This window comes from Plecotus auritus (genome assembly GCF_963455305.1).
Source record: "Plecotus auritus genome assembly, chromosome: 4".
Taxonomy (NCBI): Eukaryota; Metazoa; Chordata; class Mammalia; order Chiroptera; family Vespertilionidae; genus Plecotus; species Plecotus auritus.
In genome coordinates, this window is record NC_137775.1 from 137453525 (window position 1) to 137465766 (window position 12242).

Consider the following 12242-nt stretch of genomic DNA (forward strand, 5'->3'; position numbering starts at 1 on the left):
TTCAGTAGTTCCCTACTGCCTAAAGAATAAACCTGAGCATGGTTCAGGGACCTCCCTTGATCCTCATCTCATTTTGTCTTTGTCAGCCTTTCTTTTCATCCCTCTTGGACTCTCCTCTCCCATCTGGTCAGCCTATACACTTTATTTTGAGGCCTACCAAACTTAATGTGGGTTTTCTTGTTTAATACTAATAACTTTAGCCCTTAGCTCATCCTTAAGCTTATGAATCCCATTCATTTTTTCCCTTTTTGTTTTAGGTTATTGATAGTTCTTAAAGCTTCTCTTAGAAAAATTAACTTTAGAATCTTATGGATGGGTGGATGGTGTGTATGTGTGTGAGAGATATTCAATATTTTCTCATATGTTTGTAAATTAGTTGTTATTAAGTTCTTTGTCTAGTACTGTTATTATAGCTTCTCTGTACCTATGGAGACATATCTGTCCCCAGCCTTATTCCACAGAATATCTCAAGTTTATAGGACTCTAAATCTATTATTGTTTTATTCTGCCATCTGGTTTACCATTTAAGTAATACTCTTGTCATATTTTGCCACCAAAAATAAAATTTAAAAAGGCAGATAGAAAGTTGAGAGAGAGGGAGAGAGAGAGAGAGAGCGCGCAAGTGAGCATAAGCGGGTCATGTCTGAGGGGACAGTGTGATGGGTATTGGTTGGGAACTTCTATTCAAATTAATATCTGTGGTTGTATGGTATGGATCTGTACAAGTGAAGCAGTTCTGAGCAAGAGTGGGCTGAGTGTGACATATGCATAAAGGGGAGGGGAGTCAGTGTCACACAGAGGGGTGGAGACAGCTCTGCTTCATCAGAGTAGTCCAGAACGGAGAGGGGTCAATGGGACATGTAGAGGGAGGGGTGCAAGTCACACACTGTGGGGAAGGAACTAGTGAAAAAACTGAGAGGCAAGGGAATGAACTTGGGATGAATTTTTAACTCCACAGAAGGTTAATTGACTCCTACTTTGGAATTCTTTCCCCTAGATGAGGTGGATAAAGCTAAAATCCTAGGAACTCATCATCCCATAGGGTGGATTTTTACTTAGGCTGAGAAGATTTCTGTATCTACTGTCCTGTTTTACACTGAGGCTCAAGACCAGAAAGAGAGCCCTTGAGACTACAAACTTGTATAGAGTCCTCATCCTGGTTCAATCTCCTGCACCTCCTCCCACTGAATCCCCACGCAGGTTATAAGTTCTGTCCCTGCTTTGTGCCTACTAGTTTCCACTAGATCCTTATCTTCAGAACAGGATTCAGGCATCAACATGAAGTGTGTCCTATTAACCTTACTGATGGTGACTGGTGAGTGATGGCCAAGTTGATTAGGACTCTGTTGGGGAGGGGGTGAGGTTTGGAGCTTGTTGGAGAGGGTGAGCTGGTGGATCAGGAACATGGAAGTTTGGGAAGTAGGTGATATACTAGTCATTTTCTGTACAGGTTCAGCGATTTGCTGTATCTAACTGCACCTTTTTATTATGGGCTTAAAACCTCCTCTGAATGTCTGATAACCTTCTTTGGTTGAAACATGGAGGATGTCAGAAGGGAGGATGGAGATAGGATCCTGGAAGAAGGCATAGAAATTTATAAAAGAAAATAAAAAGCAAAGACAGCAGGTATTTTGCTGTGTGATTCAAAAGGAAAAAGTAGATTTTTTTTGGGGGGGGGGCTTTAAAATGTATAACAAATAATAATAGCCAAATCACCACCACCACCATAAAAGCATATCCTATATAATAAAGAGGTAATATGCAAATGGTCATTACACCATGACTCATAATGACCAAACAGCAGGAGGGCGGGGCAGAGAGCTACGGGTGGCAGAGAGCTACGAGTGGTGGTGGGCCGGGTGGCTCCCTGAGGCAAACGGCAGTGAGCTACTTGCGCATGGATTTGTGCACAGGGCTACTAGTACTTACGTAATGGACAATGCCCTGTTTTCTACATATTAACTCATTTAATTCTTATTAAAACTTTCTGAGATAAGTATTATTGTTCTTATTTAGTTGATAAGAAACTGAGGCACAGAGAAATTATCTTGTCCATAATGAAATTAGTATGGCTCTGTAATTAATCAATAATGCTCTTCTACTTAATAGTTAAGTGGCATTGGACAAATACCCTAACCTCTCTGAACCTCAGTTTTCTTATATGAAAAATGGGAAAAATAATGTCTGTCTTTTAATGATATGTAATGCTTCCTAAATCTACAGTAGACTGACTGTAGTTAACCAAGTTAAGTGCAGTAGGGGATGGGTAGGTTGTTTCATTCACACAGAGGAACCAGCAAGTGTGAAGGTCATGAAGTGGGACATACTTAACTAAAAGACCACTCCTATTGCTGGATGCAGAGGAAGGAATAAGATTAAGAGTTATATAGTATAGAGGGTCTTCTAGCCTTGCTTTTAGAAATTATTCTCTTAGAATCATGATGTCTGGTCCCAGAGCATCCCTACAATTGACTATGTAGGAAAAGTCAGGGAGCTGTGGCTGGATAGAGCTAAGAAATAGTAAGGTTTTAAGAGACTGGAAATGAGCAAGGATGTCTAGAAAGAAGTAGGGAAGTCAGGTAGAGAATAAGTGCATACATCGGATTTGGAATCAGATACACTGAAGTCTGAATCCTTGAACCAACCATAATCCACTATTTGTATGGCCTCAAGGAACTTTCCTAATGTTAAGTTCTTAATATGTAAAGTAATATAAAATGTATCTACCCTACAAAAAAAAATCTAAAAGTATGGGAGGTGCTTAGTACAGTGTTTTTATCGTATGGTTTTCTAGTACCATAGTATGGGGCCTACATGATTAATAAGTGGTAAATACTGATATGGACTGACACTGGCACCCTAAAATCTTCATAACCAGCCCGTTTCCTTTAATCAGCTGGGTTATCTGTTGATTCTCTTCTCTCTGTGTCCCAGGTGTTGTTCCATTTATTAGTGAAGTTACGGAAGACTTAGGTCATATGCTGTACTTATTATATCTGAAATCTAGTTACCAGCCCTGTGTGGGGACTCTGATTGCCCCTCAGTGGGTGGTGACAGCAGCACACTGCTTCTTACCGTAAGTACTGAGGATCAGTCCCCTCTGTTCTAAAGCTCCAAAGCTGGGCCTCAATACTCCTTGTGCTGGTCAGGAAATCCTAGGCCTGTGATGGTCCAGGAGAGCTCAGCTAATCAGATAACACTTGACCAAGGAACGTCCCATATTCTTACGTTTAACATGTCCAGAAGGAAAAATAATGTGGTATAATACCTTACATGTATGTAAAAATAATTCTGCAAATCATTCTTAATATTTTTAAGATTCATCCAAAGTGTTAGGCATGTGATTATATTTCATTTTTATTTGTTGTATAATATTTCAGTTTCCCACAACTTATTCATTCTTTTCTTAACAGACATTTGAGTTATTTCTAGTTTCTTTTATTTTGAACAGTATTACTGTAAGCATATTTGTACCATGCACCTTAAAGAATACTCTTGTATATATATCTGCAATATTTATATGTGTTGGTGTGTACCCATATTGATTTATATCTGCAAGTATACCTGTTGCATAACTCTAGAGTAAACACAGTAGTCCCCCCTTACCCATGGTTTTGCTTTTCATGGTCTCAGTGACCTGTGGTCAACTTCAGTCTGAAAATATTACGTGGAAAGTTTCAGAAATAAGCAATTCATAAGTTTTAAATTGTGCACCTGTTCTGAGTAGCATGATGAAATCTGGTGCCATTCCGTTTTGTCCTGCCCAGGACGTGAAACATCCACACTACATACCCTACCTACCTATTAGTCACTTAGCCATTTGGGTTAAGAGATCAATGATCATGGTATCACAGTGCTTGTGTTCAAGTCACCCTATTTTGCATAATAACAGACCCAAAACACAAGAGTAGTGATGCTAGCCCTCTGGATATGCCAAAGAGAAGCTGTAAAGTGCTAACTGTAAGTGAAAAGGTGAAAGTTCTCAACTTCACAGGCATTTTATCATCTCACATCATCACAAGAAGAAGAAGGGTGAATACAATAGGTTATTTTGAGAGGGGGGAAAGAGAGAGATACCCCATATTCACATAACTCTTATTATAGTACTAGAGGCCCAGTGCATGAAAATTCATGCACTGGAGGGGGGTCCCTCAGCCTGGCCTGCCCCCTCTCACAGTCCTGGAGCCCTCAGGGACAGGAGGCGACCTGGCGATGAGGGGAAGGAGATGCCCCATCACACCTCTGCTGCTGCCACTGCCGGCAGTGCAAGCCTCGGCCGGCCCTGGTTACCTGAGCCTTGGGCAGCCCTGAGCAGCTGGGCAGCTGCCATCCGAGGCTTGCCTGTGCCTCAGGCTGGCCCTGGGCGCCTGGGCAGCCACCATCTGAGGCTTGCCTGCACCTCGGGCCGGCCCTGGGTGGCTGGGGGGCTGAGGGGACTGGGGGACTCCGGAGGCAGGCGCGCAGAGCAGCCGGGCCCACCTAGGGGGCCTTGCCATGCTTCTGTCGCCCCAGTGGGGCTGAGGGGACTGGGAGCCACCATCTTGTGGCTGTGGGTACTGCCATCTTTGAGGACGTGGCAGTCAATTAGCATATTCCCTCCTTATTGGCTGTGGGTGCTGCCATCTTTGAGGGCGTGGTGGTCAATTAGCATATTCCCTCCTTATTGGCTGTGGGCACCACCATCTTTGCAATGGCGTGAGGGTCAATTAAAATATTTCCTCTTTATTAGATAGGATATTGTTAAAATTGTTCTATTTTATTAGTTGTTATTCTCTTACTGTGTCAAATTTATAAATTAAACTTTATCATAGGTATGTATATATAGGAAAAAAACCATAGTATATATATGGCTTGGTACTATCTGCAGCTTGTCATCCACTGGGAGTCTTGGAACATATTGCCAATGGGTAAGGGGAGACTACTATAATTAGGAGTGGAATTGTTGGGCCATACAGGATGCAAATGTTAGCTTTTATACATCCTCCAGTAATTTATAAGCATTCTGCAAACATTGGGTATTGTCCAACTTTTGTTGTTGTTGCTATCAAATATCTTATTATGCTCCTAATTTTATTACCTTTATTAGTAATGATGATTAGCATTTTATTTCTCCTCCTCCTTCTGCCAATAATGTTTCTTTAAAGAAATATTTTTCTTTAAAATTTATCTTTATTGTTGAAAGTATATACAGCTGTCTCCCTCTTCTCTCTTCATTGACCCCCTTCTTCCCCCCACCCTGCTCACCCCCGTCAGGCCTTCACAACATTATTGTCTGTGTCTATGGGTTATGCATATAAGTTCTTTAGTTAATGTCTTCCCGCTCCTCCACTCCCCTTCCCTGAGATTCATCAGTCTCTTCCATGTCTCTGTATCTATTTTGTGCATCAGTTTATTTTGTTTATTAGATACCACATATAAGTGAGGTCATGTGATACTTGTTTTTCTCTGAGTGGCTTATTTTGCTTAGCATAATACTCTCCAGGTCTCTCCATGCTGTCTCAAAGGGTAAGAGATCTTTCTTTTTTTATAACTGCATAGTATTCCATTCTATAAATGTACCACAATACTTTTATCCATTTATCTACTAATGGGCATTTGTTCTGTTTAAAACAACAATGAGGTATCACTTTACACCTGCCAGAATGGCTACCATAAACAAATCAACAGACAACAAGCAGGGACTACTCTTTGGAATATTTGTGTATTGAATTTTTAAAAAATTGCTTTGTAGGACTTTGACAAATGCTCTAGTTATTTCTCTTTTGTCAGTTGAATACATTTTGAAATTTTATTTTTCCAGTTTGTGGCTTGATCTTCTTTTTATGATGTATTTTGATGAATAAGAGTCTTAACTTTGATATAATTCAATTTAACACTTGAATTATCAATCTTTATTTGTGGTTACTGGGTATTGATTGTGCTTAGTTGAAAATATCCATTATGACCTTAAGATCAGAAATATAGTTATTTAAATTTACTTCTATAGATTTTAAAGCTTTAATTTCATATTTAAATACATCATTTGGAATTGATTTTTATGAATTGTGTGAAATAGGAATCCAATTTTATTTTTTTAGCATAGTAAACCAAATATCCAAATGTGATTTATCTAACGGTTCCCTCTTTCCCTGGTGATCTGCAGTGCTTCTCCTGTATCTATCTAAGTGTCTATTTCTGGGCTCTCTATGCTGTTCTATTGTTTTAGTTATTTTGAACCAATACCACAATGTCATAATAAGTATATCTTTATCATAAATGTATGACATCTGATAGGGTAGACCAGACATCTTTTTCTAAATCAGGAACACCTAGGTATTCTTTTAAATAAATTTTAAAATCAACTTGTCAAGTTCAATTAAAAATTCTATTGGGATTTATTTAGAATTGCTTTGATTCTTTATGTTAGTTGGGAAGAACTTCATACATTTTAATATGAATATTTAATGTAACAAGGTCTAAAGTTAAAAAATATCCTAATGCCCTCCTCGTGTCCCTTCTCACTTATATTCCATCAATATCCCTCAGAGGCAACCACTATTTTGTTGTTTTTCCACCATAGTTTAGTTTTTATTTTTTAAAAAATATATTTTATTGATTTTTTTACAGAGAGGAAGGGATAGGGATAGAAAGTTAGAAACATTGATGAGAGAGAAACATCGATCAGCTGCCTCCTGCATACCCTCTACTGGGAATGTGCCCGCAACCAAGGTACATGCCCTTGACCGGAATCAAACTTGTGACCCCTCAGTCCGCAGGCCAACGCTCTATCTACTGAGCCAAACCGGTTAGGGCCATAGTTTAGTTTTTTATGCCATTGAGTTATTTTAAGCCCCAATTCACTCAACATAATTTACTGAGTCATCTGTTTATCATGAATTCTCTCCAATATAAACTTCTGTATTTACTTGCAAACATCTTTTATGGTAAATTAAAGTAGTTTCTTAAGAGAAGGTAAAAAGGGAAATTGAGGGAGAAAAGAAAATATAAGAGGGGACCCATTTTATATAGTTATTAACACTGTAAATGTGAGTGATTTTTCTTCTACAAGAAAGGAGAGTAATCTTAGAAGCAGAAAAGGCCAATTTGACAAACACAGACACACAAGAGAGCTGCTATAGCTGATTTAAACAATAAGTTGGACCTAACAATTCTATCATGTTGAATAATTAAAACATCAATTCTTATTAATTCCCAGGGATGAAAATGGAGGAGGTGATCCATTAAGTGATTTCTCATTTAAACAGACAAGAGTGACTCTTATCACGAGGGTTTCTTCCCTTTTTGTTCTAATGTATCTCTCAAATGAACAATCTTGCTCTTGTCAAAAGTTCCTCCAAGTAGCCACTGCAATTTCTTGACAGCTTATCTGAATGGGAAATTATGCCCTTTAGAGTGATATCATGTGAACTTACATATGAAGGAAGCACATGTTTGGTACAGATGACCAAACAGACTGATATGATCCAAGGAAAACTGCGATAGTCAGTAAAACAACTTGACCAAAGACCTGTCATCCCCACCTGAGGCCCAGAAAAATCCTTTACTCCAAGCAGGTGAAAATAGGACAGTAGTTCTCAGGGACACAAAAACATGACAAAGGAAAGCTCTTGTAATGTACAATGTCTTGTAAAATTGACCCAAGGCAAAGTTTATCAAAAGGATGCTGCTTTGATGAGATTTTCTAAACTTGTCAGTCCATGGGGTTGGCTCAAGGATGGACTTATCAGGCCCATTTTTGTCTTTTCCCTTTAGACTTTATCTTATAAACTCCCAACAAAGTTACAAGAACAGACTGAGAGACAAAGGGTATTGTTGTTAGGAGACAAAATAAACTTGACATTTGGGAGCTCAACAAAAAGTGGTGCTCAGTTACCAATGTGCTGCTTACCTTACCTTCATGGTTGGAGAGACCCCTGAGTGAAAGACTCAGGGAGGTGTCCTGTTCTGAAACCAGAGTGTTGAGCCAGGATAGTAAGTAGATCTCAAACGGATCTCAGTGGAACATCCAGGATTTTTTACTGTTGTTCTCCTAAAGGACCACCAGAAAACCTTGTTGATCCAGCAAAATTTTGATAGAGATGTAAAGCATAGTGTATTCAGGCGAGTCTTCCTAGCTTAAAAATATTTCAACTCTCTAAGCTTTCTTTGTACAATCTCACATTTCTTGTTCCCTCCCATCAAAGGAGCTTCCCTAATAGAACCTACTACTTTCATAGAAACCTTGACAACCCATTTGCATGCATCTTTCAACTTTCTTGGTCTTGAATTGGAACTACTCTCTGGAATTATGCTAAGAGTAGAGCCCAATCACATTATAGGCTATGGAAATTGCAACTTATTAAATTTACATAATGCACAATCTTTATGGTAGCTATACATAAGAGATCAAATGGACAAAGATGAGAAGAGAAGGTGGAATGGGTGATTATAGAAGGAGATCTATGTGTGTGTATTTGTGTGTGGGTGAGAGAGAGATTAGCCTTGTGATGTGTGACTATCATTTTTTTCCCCCTTAATTTTCTAGAGATCTCCAGGTCATCTTTTTTGGTGGTTCTCAAAGTTTTCAAGACTTTACAGGGGAGATTATACCTTATGAGAAGATCTTCATTCACCCAAACTTCACTGCCACTTCTCCTAAAAATGACCTTATGCTGATAAAGTTGTCTGTACCTTTCACCTTTGTCACTGAGTTTTTTCAGTTGCCTACTCTTGTGAATAATGAAGTTAAAGATTGCTTGGTTCACACCTGGTTACAGGGTCCAGATTATTTTGGTGAGTGACTGTCAAAAGGAAGAGTTAGTTGTATTCTTGGATATATTCACACCTTCAGACATCTGAGGAATTAGGGAAAGGAATTGGAATTTATAGGCCCAGTGCCAGATTTCTAAGCACATGTATGAAACTAGAAATGGAGCAACCATATTGAGTCTCTAAAGTAGAAGGGGGGAGTCTACTTTAGGGCTTTGAGAATCAAATCCTAAATCAAGGGGTCACATGTATATATCATATTGGCACATACAGCAGGGGGCTAGGATGCAGTATCTATGCTTGAGTGAGTGTTGGTTCTGCCATTTATTATAGGGTTATGGACACATTATTTAAGTTATTTGAATCTTAACTTGAAAATGTATGAAAATCATATTTTCCTTTTGAGTGATATTGTTATCATTACAACATCAACAATAGATACCATTTATTGAGCACTAATTATGTACTAGGCACTAAGTCCCCTCCACATATTATTCAGTTGTCACCATACATCATGTTTTCTTAGGATTTATATCTTTTAAGTGAGAAAACCAAGACTCAGGGAGATTAATTCATTGTCCTTGGTAATACACTTGGTGATGGCATAGCTTGGATTCAGATCTTGCTTGCTCATTGATGATAAACTGAGCAGGAGGACATGTTTAATCCATGATGAGTTATATCAGTTCTTCTCTGCATTTCTTTTTTTGTTGTTGCCAATCCTCATCCAAGGATATTTTTTCCCATTGATTTTTAGAGAGAGTGGAAGCGAGTGAGGGGGAGAGAGAAACATCGATGTGAGAGAGACACATTGATTGGTTGCCTCCCTCCCTTATGTGCCCCAACTGGGGCTTGGGTTTGAACCTACAACCCAGGTACATGCCCTTGACCTGGAATTTAACCCATTATCCTTCAGAGTGCAGGCTGATGCTCTAACCACTTAGATACACCAGCCAGGGCTACAGTCTATTTTAACCAAGAATAAGCCCCGAAGGAGGAGGAGGCAGGATGCCTTATGAAAATGCAGACAAGAATGGAAATCTCTCCTATTTCTTGTGCTCAGGAAATCAAGACTATGACCTGCACAGCGTTCGTATACAATTGAATCCTCATTTAGACTGCACAAAATTACTGGGTAAAAAATTCCTTGAGGACATGTTCTGTATGCGAAACAAAGTAGGAAGCCAAGAGCCATGCCAGGTAACTTTCCTTATTTCATTTTTATATATGCTCAGTAGCTTTTCTTCCTGGCTTTGTGTCTCTGTTACCACTCATCCTTTGTCGAGACTGTGGAATTTACAGTCAGCCTAATAGCTCTGATAGCAAGGAGCTGAAGAAGGATGACTCTCTGTCCTCTTCTGTGTTAGAGGTGAGAGAAATAGATATTCTGTAAATTCAAAGCTATTTTCCAGCTACTGCTTTAAAATTTCGGTCTCTATGGATTACTGGGGGTAGTTAATACAGTGGCGAGAAGACTTCAAAATATTTTCTTATATCCTTGGCTCCTTTGCATGCCAAATATAGTGGCTTTCACTTTTGTTCAGGTATTGAGGAATTCTCAGGTGGAAGGGAAGTTCTGATCGCTCTACTTTGTCTGGCAGGTGGTCACAGCTGCACCAGTCATATGTGGCTATGAATTACAAGGAGTTATGTCTTGGGCAACTGGATGTATTCTGACAGGACACACTATTGTCTTCACTGACCTCTACAGCTACAGTGCATGGATCAAGAACATTATTTCTACGAAATAAGCTGATCTGGAGCTCCACTGACACCCTGCATCTCAACTGACCCATGGCAGCCACATAATGCATCTCAGTCCCAGGCTTTCCTAGGATCTAGGCTTGGTTGAAGTTTCAAAAAGAGATCAGTGATGACACCTGGGTGTTGGCATGGCTCTAGTTTCTTTAACTGCTTGCTTGCTCATCCCCAACTCATGAATACCTGCTTATAACATTGAAAACATGACTGTTGATGTCAAGAAGTAGAGGTCACCCAGGAAGCTTTTTGGATCCTACTAACTCAGTTATTTCCCTTAAAATACTCTCTGCTCTATTCTAAAAACAACAACAAAAAAAAGACAAGTAGAAATGAGGGTCAATAACTACCAGGAGTCTATCTGGGCAACATATAAATCACATGCCACAGTATGTGAACAGTAATTTGCTAAAAATTGATTAGATGATTTAGCAATTCTTCTAAAGACCAACTGTCTATTGGGTCACTGTGTGTGTGCGTGTGTGCGTGCGTGCATGTGTGTGTGCTTGTGTATGTCTATGGGTTAATTTTTTCATTAGCTACTTAAAAGATCTCTAGAAATTCAAGTTTTGCTTATGTTTGCTGAGGATACTCAAAGGTCAGTATAATTTTAGGAATAAGGATTTCTATATTTAAACAGCTATAATACAAATATTACAAATATCAAGGATTTCATAAATGGTAGGATTTTTTTTTTCTAATACATTGTCCTTCCAGTTTACTGCTTTAAAAAAAAGATATGTTTTTATTGATTTCAGAAAGAGGAAGGGAGAGGGAGAGAAAGATAGAAACATAAATGATAAGAGAGAATCATTGATCAGCTGCCTCTTGCATGCCCCCTACTGGGAATCGAGCCCACAACCAGGACATGTGCCCTGACCGGTAATCAAAACCTGACTTCCTGGTTCATAGGTTCATGCTCAATCACTGAGCCACACTGGCTGGGTGACTGCTTTTTTTTCTTTTTTTAAATTTGCTTAGAATCACACATCATTTTGAAAGGGGAAGAGAGTGGTGGAGTTCATAAGGTTTATGCCTGGGACTTTGCAAACATGCCCCTGGATACTCTTTCTATACCACACATGCATTCATGAGCATACACTTTCATCCACAAGCATACCCCAGAGGTACCTGTTGCTTACTTTTAAATATGTGTTCTCTACACGTTATTTTTAAACTAGTGCCCAAGTGCATGGATTCGTGCACATTGAAAGGAAATTAATTAGAAGGTGGCCGGTAGGGCAGGACTGGGCCAGACGGGCCAGACACACCCTGGAGCCAACCTCCCATGATCTCTCCCTGGCTGGCCTCACCTGGGAGATTAAAGGGCATCTGTGGAGTGAGCAGAGTCCCTCTAGCAGATGGGGTTCCTCTGCCTGGCCTGTGGGGATTGGGCTGAAATGGGCTCTCCGACATCCTCCAAGGGGTCCTGGATTGCGAGAGGGTGATTCTTGGGTGATGCACCCTGGAATCAGGCTCCCTCCTCTGTGGTTCTGGGGTACGTCACCTGAGAACAGCCGCTACCAAGTGACCACAGCTCAGCAGCTCCTGAGTTGAGTGTTTGCCCCCGCCCTGGTGGTCAGTGCACATCATAGCTACCAGTCAGAGTGTCTGCCCCCTGGTGGTCATTGCACATCATAGCTACTGGTCGGACAGTCGGAAAGTTGCTTAGCCTTTTATATATATATAGATTAATACATGATAGATTAAACTGATTTCTAAATTAAAGCCTGTCT

The 12242-nt window shown here is 39.8% G+C and overlaps 1 protein-coding gene across 1 annotated transcript; it reads left to right on the forward strand.

The window, feature by feature from the left end:
• Positions 1–1278: 1278 nt before the first annotated feature.
• LOC308246825 (putative inactive serine protease 58) lies at positions 1279–10499 on the forward strand (the record flags this gene model as incomplete). Its single annotated transcript, XM_080665165.1, has 5 exons — positions 1279–1315; positions 2935–3076; positions 8525–8772; positions 9812–9948; positions 10350–10499. The coding sequence occupies 5 exons, from the start codon at positions 1279–1281 to the stop codon at positions 10497–10499; spliced, it is 714 nt and encodes a 237-aa protein (XP_080521291.1).
• Positions 10500–12242: the final 1743 nt, after the last annotated feature.